Raw genomic sequence first — 27,271 nt, 5'->3', positions numbered from 1 at the left:
TAGGAGAAGCACAGTATTTCTGACCCTGCTGTTTGAGAAGTAGTTCTCCTTTAGGACTGCAAATTTGGTACTATAAGCTAGTAGTAAAGAATCCACCTGCCAATGCAGGAGACGAAAGAGGTATAAGTTTGATCCCTGGGTCAGGAAGGTCCCCTGGAAGAGGAAATGGCAACCCACTCCAGTATTCTTGCCTGGAAATTTCCATGGCTAGAACAGCTTGGTGGGCTATAGTTCACGGAGTCTCAGAGAATTGGACACGACTGAGCATGTGCACACACAAGAGAGAGTAAATGAAACTCTTGTCACCATTTCAAAAATGTAATGTAATGATGACTCCATTTGGAAACTTTTTTAAATGCCGGAGCTAAAGGCACAACACTACAATATGGTTAAAGCAAAACAGTTTTATTTGGGGCCAAAGTTATGGGAGCCAAGTAATGTCACCTAACTTATCTTAGGAAATGCTCATCTAGATGAAGGGATTGACTGAATAGCCTTAATGGCCCAGATTTAAGTAAATACATATGTATGTGCATGTATACATATTTTAAATAAGTATTTGGTAGTATAAGTTACATTCTTTAGTAAGATCTTAAAATATACATGTTGTTTGCTGTCTCTCTTAGCATCAATTTCTTTATCCATACAATAGGAATAGTAAATACCCACCACATAGAGTTATGAGAAGTACGATATAAAGTGTACAAACTGCTTCACACTTTGCCTGGTCACATGGTGGTGGGCCTTCAGTGAAAGGAAACTGCTACACCATTTTATTGTTATTGCCAAGTAAGGACAGATTCATGAATGTTAAAAACCAGCCATATGAAAGACAGGGTTGACATCCATCCTTTTATAACAAAAGAATATATGACTCTCTTCACCTGAATAAATGGACATCCCATCTCCACCCAAGCAGGGAGGAAGTGAATGCCTGCCAACATGACAAAGCATTTCCAGGTCTGCTCCAAGGTATGAAGAAGTAAAATAATAAACTCCAAAGCCTCTGACCTTGAAAATCTGAACCTGGAAGTTTTTCTAATTTAGAATTTTCAAAATTAGAATTTCTAATCACCCACCCTAGCTACAGCACCACAATAATTCACGTTTGGGTGAATGAATTGCAATATATACCTCTAACTAAATAAGAGTAGTTAGATCTATCCAGTGCTGTCCACATGCAAATATACATTTAGTCAGTTACCAACATGGTACATACACTGCTGGGGTTGCAAGAGTCAGACTTCGTGAGTAAACAACAAGTTGTATACTAACAAAAAGGAGAGCCAATATGACCTGAGTGGCCAGCAGTAGGAAAATGATTCAGTACATTATGAAATCTCCATTTTTATGTAACTATAAAAGACAGTTATTAATAAACTTAGATTTGTGGAAGTATCTTAAATTATGTGGAGAAAATTTTAAAATCCTACGTACCATGTTGGTAACTGGACTTAAATGTGTATTTGCATGTGGATAGGACTAGATAGAAATATACAAATATTAAAACAGTTGTGGTTAATTAGTGGATTATGGAGGTTGTTTTTTTTCTCAAAAACTTTCATTGTTTAAATCATTTTTAAAACACGTCGGTTCCTGGGGGCATTATATCTGACCATGGCTCTGACTGACAGGAGAAACTTCTGAAAAGTGTACACACTGTTCTCAGACCCATAAAGTATAATTTCCTATTTCAGTGTTTGTATCTATCTGATTTTTCTCCACACCCCCAACAGATCCTCCCATTCATTCCATTTGGGAGACCATTCATCTGTACCCTGTAGAGTAGTAAATCTTCAGGAATTATAGTTTTACTGATCATATATGAATTACTTTAGAGATCATCTGATCCAGTGCCAGATGAATTAAGTGTAAGATGTAGTTGGGAATTTCAGCTAAAGCAATTTTCTCTCTGTTTCGTATTAGTCCTCTGGTTAAGGTTTCTTCCAGTGCAATGGTTCTGCTATTAAAAGAAATTTGAAAACCACTGACTTCATTTCACCCTCCTTATTATCTACTGAAAGCTAGTGTCCCATACTTGTATATATTCAGAAACTAGAATATTCTGTAGCACATTCGATCTTTATATCACTTTGTTAGAAATTTATTCCCTTATACATATCTCTTCCACTCAATGATCCTACTCTGGGGTTATAGAAAACCAACCCAATTCTTATTTGCAAAAGTCCTTCAGATTTTAATAATGGCTATGGCCAGCATCTTCTCCATACTAATGAGAATTTTAAATCCTAATCCTGAATATGTTCTAAAATATCAGAATGTTAGTTTTTCTATATAGTTATTTGTCATCTGCACATTTTATAAACATAACAATTTTTGGCCTGTCTCTAAGCAACTAATAAAATATATCAAAGAGGACAAGGTAGAGCCTACTAGATTTTTTTTTTTGCCTTTACCAAGGTTAGTGATAAAATAAGTTAAATGGGACTAGACGAGGCTTACTAGGGATTATTCTTCTAATGCTCCGTAAATAACTCTAAATTATCCTTCTTGTTGTTTGCTTAACTAGAGACCAACCGTAAAATATTCATTTATATAATGTTATGAAAATTAGTAAAAATACTTTGCTTTTGTCAGGAAAACTTTCAGATTTTTTCCATCAAGAAAGAAACTATGTCGAAGATGGAAATGAAAAAATTTTGTTGAAGGCTTAAAGGGAGTTTCTAGTGCTTAAATATTTGTAAATTGAATTTCTGTAATTTGTTTTAGAATGTGTTTTTAAACTATAGATTCTGGGTTTAAAGACATTTAAAATGTATAGATTTCCCTCACCTTCCTTGGGCTGCATTTTGTTTATTAGGATTTTTGTTATATCCTTTCCAGGTTGAAAACCCTTCTAACAGAAAAGGGAATCATGATAAGAGTTGGACAAGGTCTGTCTTCTCTGTCTTTTTACCTGGTCAGGGGGCTTAACTTTTCTTGGTCTTGCTTTGAAAACCTTTTGCTGTTAACCTCATTTAAACTGAATTTGGCTTGTTCTGACAGGTTCACATTTTTATTTTTCTATTCTTCCTGGGATGTGTGCCCTACTTTTTAAATTATGAGCTCATCAAGAAAAACCCTTTTATTTGGGTTCTTTGGTCCTTTTACTTTGCAGAGAGTATATGCAGTTATTTGGTTGGTCAGAATTTTGATTTTTATAATTTTCTATTTCCTGTCAGGTATTAGCCCCTTTTGAAGATTCTAACTACAAAATCATACTTATTTGTTCCCTGAACTTTTTGAAATGCATTTTGCTAAAGTCATGGTTCAGATTTAGCCAGGGCTAGTGGTCCCTTTTTCAATTACAGTTATTTTTACCACAGAATTCCTGTCACCTTGTCACCTTCTCCATCACCAGCCAGTTTTTTCCTAGCTGGACAGAATTAAACCCAGAATAATTTCTCCCATTGTTTGTCTCCACTGAATTTGACAAATAAAATGTTACATTAAGTCAGTGTATTGAATACTTACTTTTCTAAAGTGACAGTCCCCTCCCTTCATCCCCTCCCAAGTGTTGCTGGCCTGTGGCACTTTTATAGTGTGCACTGGGAAAGCTGCATCCTGTCTAGTTGTAGAACCCACAGTGCACGCCCTCAGGTGCGGTCTTCGTAACTCTTCCTGTCTATTTTCACTTTATCTTAATCCAAATGTAAGGATTTTTCTCTATTAAAAACATAGTATCTAGTTATGTATGGGAAAAAAACATAATATCTAGTTATTTTAGAAAATAAGACTCTCCATATTCTCAGTTCCAAAGAAAATCAAAGGTAACACTATATTGTATATGTTAGTCTAGTTATGAGTGGACAAAGAGACTGGCTTTTTTTTTTAATGGGCTTATGGTATATGGAGGAAGGTGATACATGACTTTATAGTATTCAGCTAGTATTCTAAGCCTATACCATAATTTATTTAACTAATTCCTTATTGGACATTTGAGTTGTGCCCCAGTTTTTGGAGGAATTCCTGAGTTAAAAGGTGTAAGGAAGTTTAAAATTTTTAATACATACTGTCAAACTGTTGTCCAAAAAGCTTGTCCCATTTTATACTGGTCATGCACATATTTTTTCATTTCTCCATTACTTCAGCACTAGCCGGCCCAGAGTGGTGGGGGCAGGGTGGGGGAGGTGGGAGGACAGAGTGTACATGAGCACATCTGTGTTTTGTGTTTTTATGTATTACCAACTTAGTAGATGAAGAAGGTGGGGTATCTTTGTTAGGGACAGTTCTATGCCCATTTCCTCCTGTTGGCTCTGTGTTTGAAGTTTTGAAGTATAGACTTCCATCCATATGTCACTGACACCAATGAGACTGTATCTGAGACTGTGTCTACCCTCTGTTAGGATTTCAAGTTCACTTACTGAGTTTGCATATAGATACCTAGAGTCATACCATCTTGGTATTTTTTCACCACAGCAGTACTAAGTATCACTTCTAGGAAACTGCTTATTTTAATTTAAAACATGTTGTTTCCTATTAAGTCAAAAATTTTACCTGGCTTTTTCCTCCTTCCTCCAAAAGTATTGTAAAAGCTTCTTGAATGAGTTGGTGAATATCTTATCAGACATTCTTCTGGGTATTCTTGCAGTGTTCCTCAGTTCCTTACTTGAAGTCACCTGTTTATATTCATATGCCTTTTCTTATTCTTTGTTCCTCAACTAAGTTTTTTAACTTAAAAGATAGAAAACACATCCTTTGTCTCCATGGCTTTCAGTTTTTTACCTTGAACAACCAAGCCTCTTAATTAAAATGTGTTCTGCCTCTGCACACACAGCAGTTAAGATCGCTCTGCTGCCAGCTGACCAAGTATAATCAGTACTGTTGATAAGCCCTCCAGGTTAGCTGCTGAATTGATTGCCTCATTGGTTCCTGAATTTTGGTCCTGTTTTTTAAATGACTGAATCCACCATGGTATCTCGTGCCACACCTTTTCCTTTTGACAAGAGAGGTGCTGGTATTTTGCTGAGAAGCGCTCCCTCATTATGATACACACAAAATTATCAAAATAATGGTAGACATTATAAAGAGAAAAAAACAAAAGTCAAATCCTTTTCCTTACTGCTGATAGTTTGATTTCATTAGTGTACAGTATGCTTTTGAACTGTGGTGTTGGAGAAGACTCTTGAGAGTCCCTTGGACTGCAAGGAGATCCAGCCGGTCCATTCTGAAGGAGATCAGCCCTGGGATTTCTTTGGAAGGAATGATGCTAAAGCTGAAACTCCAGTACTTTGGCCACCTCATGCGAAGAGTTGACTCATTGGAAAAGACTCTGATGCTGGGAGGGACTGGGGGCAAGAGGAGAAGGGGACGACAGAGGATGAGATGGCTGGATAGCATCACCAACTCGATGGACGTGAGTCTGAGTGAACTCCAGGAGTTGGTGATGGACATGGAGGCCTTGCATGCTGCGATTCATGGGGTCTCAAAGAGTTGGACATGACTGAGCGACTGAACTGAACTGAGTATGATTTTAGTTTAAATGTAACATTGGGATATACCTTTCTTTGTGAGTAACAGTGTTGCTTGTTCATGTGTCAGTTAATAACACTAATGTGAGACCTAGTTTTAAGTAGAGGCATTTCCACTTGGAACAGGCTTGAATGGGAACATCTCAGATTAGTACCTTATCAGTTCAGTCGCTCAGTCGTATCCAACTCTTTGCTTCCCCATGAATTGTAGCACGCCAGGCCTCTCTGTCCATCACCAACTCCCGGAGTTCACTCAAACTCACGTCCATCGAGTTGGTGATGCCATCCAGTCATCTCATCCTCTGTCGTCCCCTTCTCCTCCTGCCCCCAATCCCTCCCAGAATCAGAGTCTCTTCCAATGAGTCAGCTCTTCGCATGAGGTGGCCAAAGTACTGGAGTTTCAGCTTCAGCATCATACCTTCCAAAGAACACCCAGGGCTGATCTCCTTCAGAATGGACTGGCTGGATCTCCTTGCAGTCCAAGGGACTCTCAAGAGTCTTCTCCAACACCACAGTTCAAAAGCATCAATTCTTCGGCCCTCAGCTTTCTTCACAGTCCAACTCTCACATCCATACATGACTATTGGAAAAACTGTAGCCTCGACTAGACAGACCTTTGTTGACAAAGTAATGTCTGCTTTTTAATATGCTATCTAGGTTGGTCATAACTTTCCTTCCAAGGATAAGTGTGTTTTAACTTCATGGCTGCAATCACCATCTTCAGTGATTTTGGAGCCCCAAAAAATAAAGTCTGACACTGTTTCCACTGTTTCCCCATCTATTTGCCATGAAGTGGTGGGACCAGATGCCATGATTTTCGTTTTCTGAATGTTGAGCTTTAAGCCAACTTTTTCAGTCTCCTCTTTCACTTTCATCAAGAGGCTTAGGACTTTAGGGTGTAAACAGTACACACAACATAGCCCAAGGCTCCAAAACTTTATCTTTTAGAGGAGTTGAGCTGTCATGAGACAGTTCTAAATTATAAAACTAGGATGGCTCATGAATAGAAATGCACAAAATGGGCTTAGGAGAGCATAATAAAGAAACTAAGTAAAGTATACTTAAAATTCCCAAGTATATTTTACACATAAAGCACAAAAAAGGATTTGATATATCTGAAATATGCTTTCACTGATATGCCAATAATGATTTTATAGCTTTTGAGAACCTGAAAACATGTTTAGAGTAAATAAGGAATTATGTTTTATTTTTATTTAATTTCAGTTAAATTTAAATAACCAAATGTAGCTCGCAGTCATCCTATTTGAGAGTACAGATAGAACATTTCCATTATTGCTGTTGGGCCAGACAGTTAACACTTGTATCAGTTAGGTTTAACTTTTATAGACCTATAGTTCTGGAATACTGAACCTTTGGAACCCCGGCTCCCTTGTTTATTCTCTGTCCTTTTCCACCTGACCTGTTCCCTTATTTTCTGCTTTTCTATTTAAACCTTTTGGCCCCAGTTTATAAATTTGGGACCTTCCCTTCACTCTCCTTCCCCTCCCCATTTTACACATTTGATCAGACACATTTGGAGGGAGAATGGACAGGACTTGGTGATGCATTGGCAGGGGTGTAAGAGTAAAGGATCACAGTGAGAACTTTTGGTTTGCCACCTAAGCAACCAGATGGTGCAGTTTCCTCAGTATTGAGACAGCTACCCATCTAATCAACTTGTCATTTTTACCTCTAAGGTCATACAGAATAAAATGGGTCTCGATACATGTACAAACTCCCTTTGCCATACCCAGTACCAGAGCCATAGAACCATAGACTCTTCTCAGGATTAGGGGTAAAACAAATGAACAACTGGTGCAATCTTCATGTCTTAAACAGCTTATTAGGAGCATACCGAATTTTGTAGAGGTACTTGCTCAGTAGTGCTCTCATTGGCTTGTGAAAATGTATGCATTAGTTATCTACTGCCGTGTATCAAGATACCCCCAAATTTAGCAGCTTAACAGTAAACATTTATTATCTCACACAGCTTTTGTGCAGCCTAGCTGTGAAATTCTGGGTGAGGGTTTCTCATGAGGTTGTAGCCAAAATGTCGACCAGGACTGCAGGCATCTGAAGGATTGTTGCCTGGGGTTGGAAGCTTTACTTCCAGGATGGCTCATTCCTGTGGGGAGTGAATCTGTACTGGCATTTGCAGAAGGCCCAGCCTGTCATTGTGTGAACCTCTCTGTAGCACTATACAAGTGTCTCATGTTGTGGCAGCTGGCTTCCCCTAGACCAAGTGATCCAAGGAGGAGAAGGTGGAGGCCACAGTGTCTTTTATGTCCAGACTTTTGGAAGTCACACACCATTATTTCTGTGATATCCTGTGTGTTACATAGGCTGGCTCTACTTATTAGAGGAAGGGATTACATGAGTAAATGGCAACCCACTCCAGTGTTCTTGCCTGGAGAATCCCAGGGACGGGGAAGCCTGGTGGGCTGCCGTCTATGGGGTCTCACAGAGTCGGACACGACTGAAGCGACTTAGCAGCAGCATAGACATCAAGAGGTGCATGCCTCATTGAGGCCATCTTGGAGGATGGCTACCACAGTGTAAAAAGAATGATCTTACCCCTTCTTCCCCCAAAGCTGACTTTCTCTCCTTTCTCCCTCAAATCCATCCTTGGTTTGTTGGTTTATGGTGTATCAGAGGGCTGGTCGTGAGCATTGGTTTCTAGGAATGTTGGAAATCAGTAAATAATCTTCCCTAGAGGCTTAGACAGTAAAGTGTCTGCCTACAATGTGGGAGATCCAGGTTTGATCCCTGGGTCGGAAAGATTCCCTGGAGAAGGAAATGGCAACCCACTCCAGTACTCTTGCCCAGAAAAATCCCATGGACAGAGAAGCCTAGTAGGCAACAGTCCATGGTGTCGCAAAGAGTCAGACACAGCTGAGTGACTTCACTTCTAGTTGTTTACAAAACACCTTTATCTCTGTGTATCCTATTCAAACTATTTGAAAATTAGATAATAAAATAACCATACTGGTAATTTTTATTATTATAAATTCATGGATCTCTTTTAATGTAATAACCCTTTGGTTAATAGAAGTAGACTCTCTAAATCATATTTGATTATGTAGGGGTTAGGTCTGAATAAAAGCCCTCTCTTCTCCCTTTGATAGGAAGTCTTTTCTGCTTGTCTCCTACAGCCCTTAGTGGTAATCATTCTGTTCCTCTGTTCCCTCTGTGCCCCACTCTCCCAGTTTTTACCTCTGTAACCTTGGGCAAATTATCTCATTTCTTTGTGCATTCATTTTTCCCGTTTTCAAAGTGAGTGCAATAATTGTGCCTATTTCTTACAGTGTGGGCTGAATGACATGTTTGCAACATACTTGGTATGATATCTGGCACATTGGTAAGCACCCAGATGTCAGCAGCTGCTACCACTGATGCTGTGGTGATAGTGGTGGTTATTGCAGTCACATAAATTACACATTTGTGTATTTCTAGATGTCTCTTTTATCTTTCCATTTATTGGACAATTACTAAGCACTTCTTAGGCCTTATTACATAGATGGTGGTATATCACTATTTTACATATGGGGAAATCGTGGGTAGAGAGGTTAAATAACTTGTTCCATAATCACACAGCTATTAAGTTGTACAATGGAGTTTCAAACTCAGTAAATATTTTGTGGAAAAAACATTTGTGAAATTGGATTTGACTTAAGATAAACAATCTTAGCCTTTTTTTAAATCATAATGCCAGATTGCATCACTTTTATCAGCACATATGTAAAGGGAAGGGAATGAAGAATCAAGATGAGCTTTGTTGCTTTTAAAGAGGAGTTGTTTAGACATAGAGAACAGACTTTCGGTTGCCATGGTGGAAGAGGGGAGGGGAGGGAAGGACTGGGAGTTTGGGATTAGCACATGTAAATTCTTTCATAGGACAGATAAACAAGAGGGTCCTCCTGCACAGCACAGGAAACTATATTCAGTATCCTGTGATTAAACATAGTGGAAAAGAATATTTTTAAAAAAGAATATTAAAAAATAGTTAATATTTAAAAGTTTGAGAAGAAAAGTTATAGAAATTTCAATAAATATCTAAGTCTGGTGACCGTTTATCAGAATTTTAAATTAATGAACATTTAAATTATAGAGGAGAAGGCAATGGCACCCCACTCCAGTACTCTTGCTTAGAAAATCCCATGGATGGAGGAGCCTGTTAGGCTGCAATCCATGGGGTCGCTAAGAGTCGGACACGACTGAGCGACTTCACTTTCACTTTTCACTTTCACTTTTCACTTTCATGCATTGGAGAAGGAAATGGCAGCCCACTCCAGTGTTCTTGCCTGGAGAATCCCAGGGACAGGGGAGCCTGGTGGGCTGCCGTCTATGGGGTCGCACAGAGTCGGACCGACTGAAGTGACTTAGCATAGCATAGCATAGCATAAATTATAGAGGGTCCATGTTAATTCAGATTCAACTCTGTAAACAAATATACAGAATTGACAGTGGGATCAAAATAAGCGTATACCAAGAAGAACTTTAAAAACATAGCTTTGCTAATTCAATAAACCAGCTACTGTTGAGTTTATGGAAGTTCACATCTTTTTGTTTGTTTTGCTTTTCTCCTCCCTGTGTTTGTTTTATATCCCTCTGAAAAATAGAGAACTCTATTCTTTTTCTCAGCAAAGACTTTTATAACCTGGTTTTAAGTAGAGCTCATTGCATTGGGCAAAGGTTTTGGGGTTATTTTTTGGTTTTGTTCTTGATTCAGTGCTGTGACTTTAGATATCAGGAATAATTTAGTCAAAGTAATTAGCTGTTAAAATTTTACTCATCAAGTGATTTGGAAATGATTCAAAGAAAAATAAGAGATCATTAAATTACAAACCTGAGGAATATGAATGTCTTTTAAATTTTTATCATTCAGAAGGTGATTTTATTTCTGATTATATGTCCACTTAAAAGGTTTGTGCTTTTTATTATAATCATGTCAGCAGGTCTTTGGATTTATCCAAGGAAGAGGAGACTAGTTTTGGGAATGTCATAAAGTCATAGGTAATAGCCAATGCAAGGTCATTGGCAGATTAGTAGCTAAATAGGATATTGCCGAAGAGTAATAATGGGCTGGCTGGAAATGTGGATGAGTCCTGGTGAGTGTTGGCCGATAGTTAATGACCAGCATGGCCAGGGATGTGACGATGCTGATATGTGTGCTGATAAATTCCTGATGACTGGTGGATCTCGAAGACCTGAGGAAGACCATAATATAACAGTTTCACCTGTCATCCTCACATGTTAAAAAAGAGAGAGAAGTTCTATTTGATGATAATCATGCATAGGTTCTGAGTGTCGTCCAGAGCATGAGAGATGCTGCAATGGCAGGGTTTGTGAGGAGCATTATATTCTGACATATGTTTGTGCCTTCCAGGCTTTCTCAGGAGTTTTTAACGCAGCCTGTGCCTAAGTTATGAAAATGAACATTTTTCCTGCAGAAGCCTTATAGGAATCTGTGGCCTGAATAGGAATTGATCTTAGGTTATTGAGACACAGAATTTGAATGATCATTGAGAATAAAACTCCTGATAAACAGGGCATGTACAAGAAAAAATAGGAGTTATGAATAAAGTATTAGGTACAGTTACTAACTGGTTAATGTGAAAGACTGTTTACCTGCCTTTGGAACATAGGTTCTATGTTAAATATCATATATCCTCTCTTGCCACCTGTCCTTGATCCATACAGATAAATTAATGTGATGCCATGCCATGGGCAATGTGGACCTAATGGATGGACCCTCATGTCATAATGCCTGCACTTACTTGCATGAAAATAGAATTAGAAGCTGCATTGAAGGAAATAAAACAAATGAACACAACCATTCATATTAAGAGATAGAAACATTTCTTCCCCAAAGGTTGAATTAAGTATAAGGGCAGATTGTTTAAAGGAATAATCAGATATTTCGGAAGGAAGTATAGTTTTTAAAGAGTAGCCATCAAAATGATAAGCTGAGTATCTAATCCTTAAGAGTTCCAGTATTTTGGTCACCTGATGGGAACAGCTGGCTTACTGAAAAAGTCCCTATTGCTGGGAAAGATTAAGGGCAGGAGAAGAGAGTGTCAGAGGATGAGATGGCTAGATGGTATCACCGATGCAGTGGACATGAACTTGGGCAGACTTTAAGAGATGGTGAGGGACAGGGAGGCCTGGTGTGCTACAGTCCGTGGGGTCGCAGAGTCAGACACGACTGGGCGACTGAACAACAACAGGACTTCCTTAAGCTAGAATTGCTGTGTGTCTTTGGGGTCAGTTTCCTGTTCAGTTAAAAAATTCAAAGTAGAAAGAGTCAAGGACCAAGTGTTGCATTCAGCCATAAAATTTACTCATAGAATACAGGAGAGCTACAGTCTCCAGAGGGAGATAGAACTTCTGAGTCTGTTTTGTTGGTGTCACCAGCCTGGATGGCCAAGAGTGGTGGACTTCTAGGATGGTGGCTCTTGGAAGTTGCCCATCTCCGTCAGGCCACCTCTCTTCTTGATCAGGGCTTAGTGTGAAGTTTTTGAGAGGAAATTTGCCTAGCCATATATCGCAGTCATGTGTGTAAGACAGATGCAACTTGACTTAGCCACTGAAACAGCAGTATGTTGCCTACCCAAGATGGAGAGCCAATCTGCTGCTGCTGCTGCTAAGTCACTTCAGTCGTGTCCGACTCTTTGACTCCATAGACGGCAGCCCACCAGGCTCCCCCGTCCCTGGGATTCTCCAGGCAAGAACACTGGAGTGGGCTGCTATTTCCTTCTCCAGTGCATGAAAGTGAAAAGTGAAAGTGAAGTCACTCAGTCGTGTCCAACTCTTATCGACCCCATGGACTGCAGCCCACCAGGCTCCTCAGTCCATGGGATTTTCCAGGCAAGAGTACTGGAGTGGGGTGCCATTGCCTTCTCTGGGAGAGCCAATCTGGACACAGTTAAATACCTTTTTAAATGTTACTGGAGGCTATGAAATAATTGGAGAAGGAAATGGCAACCCACCAATCTGGACACAGTTAAATACCTTTTTAAGTGTTACTGGAGGCTATGAAATAATAGTGGACCTTAAAAAGTATGTGTGTTGGGGGGCAGGGGTGGAGTAAAGTAAGTAGTAAAGATACATGTATTTCCAGAATATTAGGCAAAGTGAGCTCAAATGCTCTGACGTTTCACTCTGAGATGCTTTATTGAATTGAATAAGGGAATTGGTCCTTCAGTGGCTATTTTTTTTGCTGGTTGTATCTTCCATTTCTGTGAATAATGGAAAAGGACTATACTTAGAAAGCAAGCAGTTGAGTTTGATTTATGCTTAGTGCCTCTGCCTGTCAACACTGACCCATATTGCTTTCATTGCCTCCACTCATTCACCCACTTAAGCAGATGGCATATTATAACACCATTCAGAATTTCTAGCAAGTTTTCCAAGCTGTGCACTGTTCATTTATTTTCAGGTAAGCTGGATTCCAATTGAATATTCATCCTATGCTAATCCCAGCTATGGCAAGAGCTTTGATAGAAATGTTCTCTGGCATAAGTCTGTAGCTTATGCAGAGGCACCATCTTCCCTGCACTGAGACCCATCCAAGGCACATACTTAGATCTATGCAGGAAGAAATTCATATTTCATAGCATTGTTGTTGTTGTTCAGTCAGTCATGTCCGACTCTGCGACCCCATGGACGGCAGCATGCCAAGCTTCCCTGTCCTTCACCATCTCCTGGAGCTATGTCCATCAAGTCAGTGATGGCATCTAACCATCTTCTCTGTCGTCCCCTTCTCCTCTTGCCTTCAATCGCTCCCAGCACAGGGTCTTTTCCAATGAGTCAACACTTCGCTTCAGGTGGCCAAAGTATTGGAGCTTCAGCTTTAGCATCCATCCTTCTAGTGAATGTTCAGGACTGATTCCTTTAGGATGGACTGGTTTGATCTCCTTGCAGTCCAAGAGACTCTCAAGAGTCTTCTGCAACACCACAGTTTAAAAGCATCAATTCTTCAATGCTCAGCCTTCTATATTTCAACTCTCACATCCATACATGACTATTGGAAAAACTATAACCCATAACTTTTACTGGACGTAACTTTGTTGGCAAAGTAACATCTCTGCTTTTTAATATGCTGTCGAGGTTTATCATTTTCTTCCAAGGAGCAAATGTCTTTTAACTTCACGGCTGCAGTCACCGTCCACAGTGATTTTGGAGCCCAAGAAAAGAAAGTCTGTCACTGTTTGCATTGTTTCCCCATCTATTTGCCATGGAGTGATGGGACTGGATACCATGATCTTAATTTTTTTGAATGTTGAGTTTTAAGCCAGCTTTTTCACTCTCATCTTCATCAAGAGGCTTTTTAGTTCCTCTTCACTTTCTGCCATAAGGGTGGTGGTATCTGCATATCTGAGGTTATTGATATTTCTCCCAGCAATCTTGATTCCAGCTTGTGCTTCATCCAGCCCTGCATTTCGTGTGATGTACTCTGCATATAAATTAAATAAGCAGGGTGACAATATACAGCCTTGATTTACTCCTTTCCCAATTTGGAACCAGTCCGTTGTTCCATGTCTGGTTCTAACTGTTGCTTTTTGACCTGCATACAGGTTTCTCAGGAGGCAGGTAAGGTGGTCTGGTATTCCCATCTCTTTAAGTATTTTCCACAAGAGACTGAGCCAGACCTGTCTTTGAGTGTCTGAGCACCCCTTGTGGAGGCACAGGTCAGCAGTGGCCTGCCACAGAGAGAGGGACTCTGGCTACAGCAGACCTGGGAGGCGCAGCATGTGGCATAAATCCTCTTGGAGGAGGTCACCATTAGCTCAACCTTAGACTGCCTAGCAGAGAACCCACAAACTGGAGAACAATTATACCAAAGAAGTTTTTGCACTCCTGCAAAAGTTCTAGGGCCCACAACAGATTTCCCAACCTGAGGATCCAGCAGAGGGACTGAAATATCATAGTATTGGCCATATTTAAAACAACATTCTAGATACAGCTCTCAGTCTGCAGTTGAGGCCACGTTCTTTTCTCTCTGGGGTATTACAGGATTGTTCATGCTCTCTCTTGGGGCTTTCAATTTGCAGATGCTAATGCTGGAGACCGTGGACAGACCAATAATGCCGCTTCTGCATCAGCTTCCGACTCCTGAACAGTCCCGAGCAGCCAGCTACACAGGAACAACCACCAGTTTACTTGAGTGTCACTCAGCAACACTGGTCACGATTGGAAAGAAAATTAAAAAGAGAAAAAAAACCTATTCATTTTAGTGTTCAATTTTTTTTTATTATTATTGTTGTTCTTATTTAACCTTGTAAAATATCTATAAATACAAACCAGTTTCATTGTATTCTCACTTGAGGGAGATCCAGGGGGTGGGAGGGGTTGTGGGGAGGGGGAAAGAGGAGCACTAGAACACACAATCTCTCTCCCACGACAATCTTTTTTTATCAAAAGTCTGCTGTTGTATACTTTAAAAACAGGACTCCTGCCTCATGCCCCTTCCACAAAAGAAGAAGACTTTGTTCTGTGCTGAAGTTTCTTTGAACTTTGTTTTCTTTTAAAGTCAAGTGTAAGACTTGGGTATAGTGCACAGCTTGAAATTGGTTGGGAGCTTAGCAGGTGTAACTCAATGGGGACTTAAATGTCACTTGTAAAATTAATCCATATCCTCGGGTACTTGAAGACTTGCCTTTGGCATGTCAATGGCAGGTGTGGCAGACAAAGGAAATGTGTGTCATTTGTAACCCGGGAGGTCAATAAAGTTTGAATCTATAAGGGGAAAATTCTTAATTGATGTCAAGGTTTTATTTTACTCTTAATCAGTGCTAGTGGTGAAGAAACTTCTGTAGGTAAAGAAACTTCTGAAGCTGTTAGGGGAGAAGCGTGTGTGCTCTTTGTGTGGGTCTTTGTTTGCCTGACCAAAGGTTCTCTATAAAACTTAGTACAGTTTTAATCCAGTGACCTAGGAGAAGACTGAGAAGGGTATTGAGCTGGCCACTCTGGCTGCAGAGGTCAAAAGCTGATGAACCTGGAGGAGAAGGATGGGCCGGGCAGATCTCACCACTGTGAATGAATTTGTCCAGATTTTTTTAATCTAAAGTTGCTTCCCTTGGAAAGATACACTTGAGAGGACATCTTAGTTAAATAATGTGAATTGTAACAGTCTACTGGTTTATTTTTCGTATTTTTTAATTGCAAATTGAGCTTGCAGAAATTGCCACATTCTGCATATAGTTTTAATTTTAACTCCAAATCCAGAATCTGTATTTAATTTCAGCTTTTTTAACCTCAAGCTTTTTAAATTTTATTTATTGATGCATGTGAGATAGGCCATGATGATTTTAGATGGTAGGAATATTAAAAACTACACATCAAAATGATATAAACAGTCACTTGTACCTGCTGACTTTATAGGAAAACTGATTATATAAATGTGTGTATATGTGTTATATACATAGATTCAGTACTGCCTTTTGTTTGGGTTTTTTTTTGTTTTGTTCTGTCTTTCTGTTTTTGTCCACAATATCAAAATTGACTAGTTGAAGCATGAGGATGTTTCCCCCTACACCTAGTTAAGAGTTTTTGTTTTCTTCATATAATCAGTGAACAGTGTAAGACTCAGTCTCTGTTTTTGAAGAAAAAGCAATATTCCTTGGAAAGCAAGGAGAATTGAAGGATTACGTTGGCAGTAAGGGAATAGATTTTCACAGCTGGTTTGTCTTATATTTTTAAGGTTGACATCTATGTGGGCCTTATATACTCTAAAATGAACCTTAGACACCTTGGTGCTTATGGGCCATTACTTGACCTATGAATCTTTAAGGCACAATCAGTTGTACTTTACATTTAAAGATCACTTGAGTGATGGCCGCCTTTCCCGCCTACCTTCCTTCCTTCCCCACACACCTTTCCAAGGTTAGCTGATAACTGTAGGGCTGCAGAGCTGAGCCCCAGACTGTGTGTAACCTTTTACCCTCCTTGTCACCTTCGGTCATGTTAGGAGCTTCGCCCTCCAGGTGATTCGGAAGTGGAGTCTCTTGGCAGCCCTCACGCAGGTTCCGGCACCCTGTCCTGCTTCTTAACCAAGTGTGTGTGACTCTCCAAGAGAGTCGTACTGCCTGCTGACATGAACCAGTACCCAGAGAGGCACCTGTGAGCCATCCTAGTTTTCACTCACTGTCTAGCTAAGCTCTTAAGCCACAGAAGGGTTTCTCCAACCTCTGGTTATATCAGAGTTCGTGAGAAAGGAAACACACTCACTCAAACCAAATCAAACCAATTGCATTTTACTTTTCATAATGAGCTTCTGAGAGCAAATTAAGATTTGAAAGAAGTCTGAATCAAAGTATTTGACAGCATTAATTCTTAAAGGGAATGGCTTTGATAGACCATTTCAGAAAGGGTTTATAAAGAATCTGGATGGCAGGTCTGTGACAGAGAAGTGGACCTACTTTGAGACCAAACTACCCAGCCAAACATGTGGACACAGACAGTACTCTGAACTTGATATACTTGCTGGAGAATGTAAAAATCTGTGCTTCTTTTAGGAAACACTTTCCCCCGTAAATGGGGTAAGAGAAGAGAGAAAAGTCAAGTTTTTCTCTCATTTTAATTGTGTGTGTGTGAGGGCTGAGGTTCGTGATTTTTCTTTCTCAAGGATCATGGTGGGATCACAGAACTCTTTTATACAAGTGGGATCCAGGTCTCTGAATAATGTTTTTTGTAAATAATAATAATAAAAGCTCCTCACCAAATTCAAGCTTGTACATTATATTTTCTTTCAATGTTTTTAAATTTAAGTTCTATTGTTTTGTATGTAAATATGTGGACCCAGGAACTGTTATTAATGAGCAAAAAGTTACTGTTCAGGGCAGTGATTCTGTTTAATAATCAGACAAATTGTAGACGAGCTTTTTAAAGCCATATAGTTTTAACTCTGTACAGTAGGTACCGGCCTGTATTATTGTAACAATAACTCTAGCAATGTATAGTGTATCTATATAGTTTGGAGTGCCTTCGCTTCCATGTGTTTGTTTTTTTGTTTCCGTTTTTCATTTTGCAGATATTAATTGGTCTCGATATCCATGTCTCCCTGTCCCACCCCCTTCCCTTTGAAATAGTGGCTCACTCATAACAGTGTCTTTGCCCCTTCCACAGTTAACCATGCTCAGGAGTGGAAAGAGGAAACCATAATCATTTTCTTAATCTCATTTCATTCAAGCCCTACCTTTGTTTTGGTTCTGAACATCTGTTTCCTCCTCAGTAGCAGTGACCAGTTCCATTTCATCCAGGGACTTAGTGTAGTGCCAGGGAGCCCTCTAGCCGGAGAATATGGAATAGAGTAGATTTTGCTCGTCTCTTCCCCCAAACCCTAACCATGGGTCTTACAGACAGCAGATTCCGGGAGCCTTCTGCCCTCTCTCTCTCTCTCTCCGTTTCATCTACTTCCCTCCCAAATGAGAGAAAAAAGAGAGAGAGAGAATTGGTTTTTGTAAATCGATGTTTCTTAATACTTGTATCAGTTTTGATACACGAGTGGTCTAAAATGCTGTGGTGCAATTACTAGTGGCCGCTGCACGATTGCCGCCCACGCGGTGGGGACTTGTTTTCACAAGGGAACTTTCCTCCCTCCTGTCACCTCTACCCCTGTTCAATGAAATGTCATTTTAATTTATCTTTTTAAAAAATCTGTTTGTTACTGTGTGCCCATCATGAAGGCCTTTTTCGAAAGAAAAAAAAAAAAAAATCAAAATTACTTGTTTTGCCTCCAAGTACTCCATACAAGATGTCTCAAGTAGAAGAAGAAGAAAAAAAAAAAACTTTACCAAACCAAAGCTTGCTATTTTTGAAATATCATGTGTTCATTCCAGCAAGGCAGAAGACTGCACCTTCTTTCCAGCAACGTGTTGTGTCCTTTTTTTCAAGTCCTCTTAATTTTTAGACACATATTTTTTGTGTTTTAACAAAGCCTGCCTAACCAGTCATCTTGTCTGCACCAATGCAAAGGTTTCTAAGAGGACTATTGTATTCTCTATCCCTGTGGATATAAAGACACTGGCATTTCATTTCTTTTTCCCTTTCCTTTTTAAGGGATTTAACTTTGGAATCTTCCAAAGGAAGTTTGGCCAATGCCAGATCCCCAGGAGCTTGGGGGTTTTTGTTTTAAACCAAAATTGTATCTGATTTCTCATTCATGTTAGTTGATCATCTAATCACAGAGTCAAACACTTTCTCTCTTATATCCCTTATATAGAAAAATAAACTAAGTATGCTTTACAGTAAAATCTGTCTTTTCTGGTAGAAACCTGAGCCACTGAAAATAAGACAACTAGAAGCAGAGTAGAGCCCCAGACTAAGGTCTGTGTTTGAGAGGCTTTGGAAGTAATCTCTGGGGTTTGGATTATTTTCACAAGGGTTATGACGTTTTATTCAAGTTTGTTGCTCCATTTGCACCTCTGCAATAAAAGCAAAATGACAACCAGTACATAAGGGGTTAACTTGACAAAGTAGACTTCCTTGTGTTGATTTTTAAGTTTTTTTTTTCTTACTATATCTGTCTACAGGCAGATACAGATAGATGTATGAAAATGTGCTTGCCTGTAAAATTTGCATTCATAAATGTGTTGCCGATGGATCACTTGGGCCTGTAAACATACCAATTAGCGTGACCACTTCCATCTTAAAATCAAATCTAAAAAACAAAATTTATTATTATATATATATATATATATAAAGGACTGTGGGTTGTATACAAACTATTGCAAACACTTGTGCAAATCTGTCTTGATATAAAGGAAAAGCAAAATCTGTATAACATTATTACTACTTGAATGCCTCTGTGACTGATTTTTTTTTTTCATTTTAAATATAAACTTTTTTGTGAAAAGTATGCTCAATGTTTTTTTTCCCTTTCCCCATTCCCTTGTAAATACATTTCGTTCTATGTGACTTGGTTTGGAAATAGTTAACTGGTACTGTAATTTGCATTAAATAAAAAGTAGGTTAGCCTGGAAATGAAATTAAAATTCACAAGTGTGTGGTCTTTATTTCAGTACCCAACCTTATTTCCTTCACCCTATCTATTTTGCCAATGCATTATGTAGTCACATCACCACTTCATTCCTCCAATTAGAGAAACACGAAGCTGTTAACAAAAGTCAAGATATGAACACTAGTTCTCGTTCTCTTAAATGATCTTATTCCATTGTATAGCCCCAAGAGGTGCAGCTTCCATCTTGGAAACCTTTGGAGTTGATATCGAGGAAGCTATGCAAACATTGCTTTGAATAGAAAGAATACAAGCCTGAAAGGGACAAATTTTTAAAAATGTGTATAAGCTTCTGTCTTTGATTCCTGTGTTCATGGTCTGGTGTAGCTTTTTTTTTTTTTTTTTAACTTTCATCCCATTAGTAATGGTCTTTGGGAGTATCTGTGAATTATATGAACACCACGAATAGTGGGGCTGTACCTCCCAGGTAAACCAACACATGTTGTGTTTGAGTCTGTTCATTTCCAATACTGGATGATGTATGTAAACATGTTATGTCTCTTAGTGCAAAAAGAAACATTTTTTTAGGGCTGGCTCACTCCGTCAGGCCTAATCTAAAGGCTAGATATAAAGTCATGTGACTGCTGCTTCAATAAAAACAAATTTATATTGGATAAAGTCTGGTCCTCTATTTATTGTTGTGGTGGTCGGCTTGGCTGATATTTATAAAATAAACACCTTTACCAGTTGCAGGGGTTTGGGAGGGGAAGGGTGGCAAGATGTCACTTGTGTAATGGGTTAAGGACTTTGAAGTAGTGATGAACCCGTCCTTTGAGATCATATCTCAGGTGAGCAGTGACCCTGGGTGCCCATTGAGAAGGGCAGTTATGAAAGGGAGCACTCAGGTTGCAGCTCCTCTTTGTAGAGAAGTCTGAAGTGAGCAAAAGCAATGGGGTGTTCACCCCTCTCTCAGGTGCAGGACTATTTCACCCACACTAGCACCTTCAGGTTTAGGAGGGTTGTGGTTATGTTATGGGGAAGACTGAAGCTGTCAGGGAAAATGGTATGATGAAGCCCACGAGTTGTCACAGGCTGTGAAGGAATGGTCCATTAAGCGTATGTTTCTCTTTACATCCTCTTTTCAGAAAAGAGAGGACACAGTGGGCCTTCCCACGAGTTGTTGATACCCAGGCTTTAACTGGATCCTTAAAGTCCAGACCAGGTAGAGATTGGTGGCGGAGTGGCTCTAACTTAACGGAGCCAGAAGGTAAGCAGTAACTTACTTGGGCTTCTCTCCTGAGCTTTGGAGACTGACCCCATCCTCACCTGACTGAGGCAAGACCTAGAAAAAGAATGGGGGTCTCAGGGATGCCTAGAAACTGATGCTAAGTTCTACTGCTCAAGAACTCAGTGAAGGGAGTAACAGGGAAATTCAAACATTTGAGAGTAGGAAAGTTGACTTTGGCTCTTAGCCCTATAAACTGGACATCCACAAAGCTGCTGAAAGGAAGACTCCTGTGTGAGCTCTTCGGTGCACCTAACCTTGAACCTTAACTGCACTTGGACTACACTTAGTTTTTATAATATGTGTAATCCATACATACATATCAATTCAATGTTTGTGAAACGGCCCGGGTGTTTTTAAAATCAATACTGGGAGATGGATGTCTCTACATCCCACCTTAATCACCCTGCTCTTACCTTACCGTAGTCCACACTTAACAACCATTTCAGACTCGAGTGAATAGCACACTCAAAATTATGTCAATGGGAAAGAAGAGATGTATATGGTACAGGAATATGTTTATATTTCTAAATGAGTATAATTAGACACAATTACTGGGGGCAAAATCTGCAATGTGTTTGGAAAGAACTCCTTTTCCCCCAGATTCTTTTCTAAAAAGTAGTGTGTTCTACGTCCCCTTGATGCAGAAGAGGCTGGGGAATCTGGAGGGGTGACAGAGAATATGTTTGTTTGCTTTGATGTATAGTCTCAATGACTTAAGTTCTCCAAGTGTGACCTTCTTGAAAAATGGTAAAAGTGAATATCTGTTCCTTAAAATTCAGTTAACTTGTAGCTTCATTTGCATAAAAATATTAGTCATTTAAAATTACTACACTTTGATATGTAAAGTTTTTATGTGGAATAATTATTTTTATGAACAAGCCAAGTTAAATAATGCATTTTTTATGTTCTCACACCAAAAGTCTTCAGATGTGTAAGGGCAATAGCAAAATATGTATTATAAAAATAGAAATATGTACAAATCTATTTCTCTTTCACCATCCCCACATTTCTTTTTCCCCCAGAAAGGAAGGCCAAAGAAGTTTAAATCTCTAACCAAAAGTTAATTATTTAAGTCCTCTTGCCTTGATTTGACATTAACCATAGGATCATATGTGATAAGCCTGGTTCTTAGGTATGGGATGCCCGTAATTTGTGAAAAATGCAGAAACATTTTTATTCAAAATGGTTATAAAGGAAAGGCTGTCATACTCTTCAGCTTTGAAAACAGATGTGTAAACAGGAACGCATTTATTAACTGCCATCCATATAGCCCCACCATGGAGTCCTCCATGTTCCAGTCTCAGGAGGAACCAGCCCCAGTTCGGTTGTGAAGCTGACCTGCATCAAGTCACATACCCCCATGAAGGCCAGGATCCATGTCTGAGTCAGCGTGTACTCCCCACAGCAGGTAGCTTATTGTCAGTGTGTAATGATGTGTTTCCATGAATGGAGACAGAATGAGGGAAGAATACACAGAAGAGGTTATGACAAGCTTGTGACCCTCGGTGCAGGCCTTCTGGCCTCTCTCTAAAGGACTCCCTCAACTCTAATGCACCTGCATTAGCACACACAGGCCTGGAACTCACAGAGCAACCTGGGACTGGAGGTTGTGGGTTGGGAATGGCTGGCAAGTGGGAAAGGAGGGGTAGCAGATGAAGCAGTGAAAAAAACCAAGCAGCTAATAAACTTGGGTGTGGGCACAGACCCTCAGATGCCCCAGCCCCAGGTGTCCTATCCCCTCTCCCACCATGACACTAGATGCCCAGACCCAGGGCCTCTTCTAAGGGGAGAGGGGTGCCTTGCCTCTCTAAGGGCCTGACCTAGGGGCCAGCACAGTCTCCATGTAAGGCACTTGGGCTTGGCTCTCCACAGACCTAGGTGGGTGCTGAGGAATGCTAGCCCGCCATCATCACGGCTGTCTCTCTGAGACCCCTGGGGAGGCAGGACCTGTTGGGCACTGTCAGCGTCCATCTGTCCAGCCCCAGGAATGGTGGCTTCGGCTCCGAGGGCCCCGGCTCTGGCTTCCCTGAGGCAGCCAGTCAGCCATTTGTGGTGCTGAAGAGCTCCTGCATGAGTGGGGTGGCGAAGGGGTGAACGTCGTGGATGCGCAGTAGCTGCTGGGTGTGCTCGGCGCTGAGGCTGCGGAGCTCGGTGAGTATGGCCATGATCTTCAGGAACAAGAACCTGCCGGCCAGTCAGAGGAACAGTTGGCGGAACAGCCCGCCCTGCCCCCACCCACCAAAGCTGGAGCCCCTCTGAAACTGCACACCTTTGAGGGTTTTCATCTCAGGACCTCTTAGGTAAGCCAAGAGACAAGGCTCGGCTGAATTCCTTAAGCTTCCACAGCAGTCTGTGGACAAGGGGGCAGAGCAGCCTGGCACCCTTGAGGTGTGGACCACTCTCCCCACCCACATCTCCTCCTCTGGGCTTCAGTCTCCGCACACAGGGACATCGTGGGGAAACCAGGCATTCCAGACACGGCATGAACAGGTCAGTTTGGGGGGATCATCACTGCCATAGCTAATGAATGGGCGTCAGGACCAAGGGGAGAAGCTGTGGAGGCAGAGGCTGCAGGAAGCAATCCCTCCCTGGATCTAGCCTGGGATCCAGTGTCTGAGACACACCTCATGCCTCAGGTTCCCCACGATGCCTCCTGGCTCCATACAGGGGAGGATTGAGCAAAGCAAGACACCCAGCATCCCATGAAGCCAAGCTCAAAAGCCAGCTGCAGCAGGCCAAGTAAGGACCCGAAGTTTTACATTCGCACAAGCACACCCAGCACTGGCCTTCCCTGGTCATGGCCCAGGCTTGGCACCAGGTCACAAGGGCTGCTGGGGCCCAGTGAATGGGGTGGGAGCTCCTGCCTGGCCAAGCCCTAAACAAGCAGCCCTCCTCCCTTAGGTGACCAGGACCAAGGAGTTTCCTCCCCTGTTACATGGAGTTTGTCCTGGGAGGTGGTTAGGCAGTTAGTGCTCCAGGGTGTGGGCTGTAGACTTGGCCAGCAAGGACCTACCTCCAACCCCACCTGTCTGGCTGCGGGCCCCGGGGTCAGACACCCTGAGCCTCCAGTCCCTGGCAGGATATGGTAGCACTTGCTGCATGGGGCTGTTTTCAGGATTAAATATGACGTGCATGTAAACTGCTTGGCACCAGGGCTGGCTCTTCTCAACAAATAGTTCTAGTTGACTGGGCAGGAGACCTCAATGAAGGCCACAAAACAGCGGCCCAAAGCCCTGGTAATCAGAGGCTGCCTCAGGACAAGCAGGGCCCTGGGGGCAGGGCTCATACCCCCTCACACCCTCCCTGCTTGCTGCTCACCTGTGGGCGGGCTGGGGCCGGTTGAACTCGATGTAGGCCTTCAGGGTCATGGCGAACCGTTCCTGTAGCTGGTCTACCACGAGGCGCTGCACCACACCTGGGCGGTCTGGTGGGGAGGGGAAGGCCACGGGGGCCAAGACAGGCTTGGTCCATCCCAGAGGGGACAAATGGCTAGCCAACCACCTTCCAGAACCAAGTATTCCCAGGCAAGGAGGTGAGGGGGTTGACCAGAGGGCTTTGCATCACCCCTCTAAGCCTGGGAGCAAACAGCTGCAGTCCCCATCCTGGCTGAGCAGTGAGTGGAGGGCAGGGCCATCAGTCGGGAACCTTCCCTGGGGAAAGCAAAGGAAGGAATGCTGCCCCCGCCCTTGGCTGAAGCTGATGGGGTGTGAGCAAGCCTGGGGAAACAAGCGAGGGCAAGGGGAAGCCAGGCAAGGCAGGTGCAGCTCTCACCTGGAGAGAACAGGGAGATGGCCTGCATAAGCACATACTCCTCCTTATGCAGCTGCAGCTTCTTCAGCATATAGTGGAATTTCAGCACAGGCTCCAGGAGAAGCTGCTGGAAGCCACCTGTGGGTGGGTGCAGGCTGGAGGGTCCACTTCTCAGGAAGCTGACCCAGGACCCAGATCTCCCTCACCAAGGCCCCCTTTCCCATGGCCCGATCTTCTGCACTGCGATCCTAGGACCCGCCATGGCATGGCTCCTCTCCTCCCTCCATGGATGTTTTCCCACCCTCTGCCAGGACAGACAGGAATCTCTCAGGCACCTGCAGGGTCTTCCACGCAGTAGGACAGCCGACCGCACTCCCAGGTCCTGGTCTCTGCATTGAACACCGTGTTGAATCTCAGCTGGCACAACTCAAAGGCGGCCCCCTTCAGCAGGGAGATCTGGTCCTCTATGGGCAGGTCCCTGGCAGCAAGGATAAGGAGGGGATGCTGGCTTCCATGGAAGCTGCCGCAGGCCGGCACCCACTCCTGTAATTCTGAATCAGGGTGGGGGTGGCGAAGAGAGGACGTGGGATGGGCTCCTGCCCCTGAGCACAATTGCAGTAGCCTTCGAATTGCCTCCACTCTCTCCCGCTCACAATCCAGCCAGCAGATTCCTCCTCACTGCCATCTTCCTCTGGGCCCCTGCCATCTTCAGGGACTCTCCACTGCTGATGTGGCTGGGTGTCCGGGCCCCTTACAGCCCAGCCCCATCTCCTCCAGCTCCCTGCACAGCCTGGGCTCCTGGTCCCCAGCCTCATACTTTCTGCCTAGGTTTCCCCATTTGGAATGATTACGCCTTTGAAGTGAAATGTTGTTAGTCGCTCAGTCATGTCTCTTTTGCAACCCCATAGACTGTAGCCCGCCAGGCTCCTCTGTTGATGGAATTCTGCAGGTAAGAATACTGGAGTGGGTAGTCATTCCCTTCTCCAGGGGATCCTCCCCATCCGGGGATCAAACACAGGTCTCCTGCACTGTAGGCAGATTCTTTACTTCTGAGCACCAGGGAAGCCCTTTAGCTTCACTTAAGTAAATCCTGCTAGTCCTTCAGGCCAAGCAGTCCCTATGCCTCCTAGAGGTCTTTCCAGAGTGCAGTCCTTCTGCAGGTGCCTCCTGCGTGAGTGCCATGCAGCAGGGCAGTCTGCTTCCTGCTGTCTGTTTTGAATTAGCCATGTCTACTGTTTCTCTCCAGGCAGGCTGAGTGCCCTGAAGCCCACCCCCAGCACTGAGCACAGGCCCAGCCACAGTGGCTGCTTCTAGGCCCTGTGTTAGACTGACACAGTGACTTCCCCGCCTGAGTGCTGTGCTGTGCTTAGTCGCTCAGTCATGTCTGATTCTTTGCGACCCCATGGACTGTAGCCCACCAGGCCCCTCTGTCCATGGGGATTCTCCAGGCAAGAACACTGGAGTGGGTTTCCATGCCCTCCTCCAGGGGATCTTCCCAACCCAGGGATCAAACTCGCATTGCAAGTAGATTCTTTGCCATCTGAGCCACCAGGGAAGCCCTCCCTACCTGAAAGGGCCCCCCCACTCCCCACTAATGGAGGTATTCTACCTAAAAGCCCAGGAGGGAGTTCTTGAGGAGGACCTGTACCTGGCTTTGGTCTCCTCAGGAGTTTAGCCTCTTCTTTTAGATCTGCAATGTTGAGCCACAACTGTCACAAAGTTTCTCTTTTCCTTCTGTGTCCCCCACAGTGCCCCGCCCAGGACCTGGCAGGGGGCCAGCTCTGACGGCTGTATGCTTCCAAAGCTAGCCTCTCTGATTAACTGAGATCCTGTGCACCTGCCTTAACCTCGGTGAACCTGTTTTCTATCTGTGGAATGAAGGTGAGAGTAACACCTGCCTCCTAGGGTGGTTGTGCTCAAAGCTGATCGTCACAAGAAATGAGTGCCCTCCCACCCTGGTGGTAAGTCCTGGGTCATCGGACGGTCAAGGGGAATATGCTGGGTCCATGGGTGAAAGTGGGTCCCTCTCCCTGCTCCCTTGACCTACTTTGCCACAATCTGAACCCCACTCCAGCCTGTGACCACCCTCATTCCAGTAAATAAGTCCTGCATGTCACCCACAGGGGAACCCATGGGCTCCTGGAAAAGAACCTGCCCTCTGCCAGCGTATGGAGTCAGGGCTCCTTGTGTGATTCACTTCCACCTGCCCAGGCCCTGCCTGGTGGGCCTGACCCCAGGGAAGACATGCCCGATGCCACCTCTCACTGTGACAGGCTCCCTATTGTGGGGCTGTGGTTGCCACCACACTAGTAGGGCCCAGAGCTTCCCAGTCACCCCAGTTGCCTGGTGGTTGTTGCCTACATGCCTAGTTTGGGGAGTCCCAGCCCATTGTCCTCCTTCTCAGCCTTCTCTAGCAGTGGACTGCTGGCAACACAGCATCTGTTCCTAGCCTTCTTCTTCTATGGGCCTCCTTGCTTTTCCTTCCAACTCTTGCATTGCTCTTGAACTATCAACTTGTGACTCCCACCCCTTGGCAGGAAAATGGAGAAGGGGCATCACTCTCTGAACATCCACATGTATGTGCTGAATGCTCTTCCAGAGGTTTTCTTATTTCACTTAACAGCCCTGCAAGGCAGGCATCATTAGCCCCAATCTAGCAGATGAGGCCAGAGAAGGCAATGGCACCCCACTCCAGTACTCTTGCCTGGAAAATCCCATGGATGGAGGAGCCTGGTGGGCTGCAGTCCATGGGTCGCTAAGAGTCGAACACGACTGAGTGACTTCACTTTCACTTTTCACTTTCAT

At 42.8% G+C, this 27,271-nt stretch overlaps 2 protein-coding genes across 7 annotated transcripts in view; one reads left to right on the top strand and one right to left on the bottom strand.

Annotated features, from left to right (window-relative positions):
- Nucleotides 1-19,465, top strand: part of GSK3B (glycogen synthase kinase 3 beta) — a 220,016-nt gene extending 200,551 nt beyond the window's left edge. For 2 of the 3 annotated variants that reach the window (XM_027529592.1, XM_027529541.1), the window contains one exon: nucleotides 14,525-19,465. In XM_027529592.1, coding sequence (XP_027385393.1) covers nucleotides 14,525-14,589 — 65 coding nt within the window. In that variant the 3' untranslated portion in view covers nucleotides 14,590-19,465. Of the gene's footprint in view, nucleotides 1-2,844; nucleotides 2,895-14,524 lie in introns of all 3 variants that reach the window. The other variant, XM_027529760.1, reaches the window with a different exon arrangement.
- Nucleotides 19,466-21,865: 2,400 nt separating this feature from the next.
- The window catches only part of NR1I2 (nuclear receptor subfamily 1 group I member 2), a 33,194-nt gene continuing 27,788 nt past the window's right edge, over nucleotides 21,866-27,271 (bottom strand). For 2 of the 4 annotated variants that reach the window (XM_027529899.1, XM_027529980.1), the window contains 4 exons: nucleotides 24,802-24,944; nucleotides 24,488-24,604; nucleotides 24,035-24,140; nucleotides 21,866-22,900 (listed from right to left, as the gene is read on the bottom strand). In XM_027529899.1, coding sequence (XP_027385700.1) covers nucleotides 22,756-22,900; nucleotides 24,035-24,140; nucleotides 24,488-24,604; nucleotides 24,802-24,944 — 511 coding nt within the window. In that variant the 3' untranslated portion in view covers nucleotides 21,866-22,755. The other 2 variants (XM_027530103.1, XM_027530047.1) reach the window with 2 other exon arrangements.

Source organism: Bos indicus x Bos taurus, chromosome 1 (assembly GCF_003369695.1).
Source record: "Bos indicus x Bos taurus breed Angus x Brahman F1 hybrid chromosome 1, Bos_hybrid_MaternalHap_v2.0, whole genome shotgun sequence".
Classification (NCBI taxonomy): domain Eukaryota; kingdom Metazoa; phylum Chordata; class Mammalia; order Artiodactyla; family Bovidae; genus Bos; species Bos indicus x Bos taurus.
This window is presented reverse-complemented; position numbering and strand designations above follow the sequence as displayed.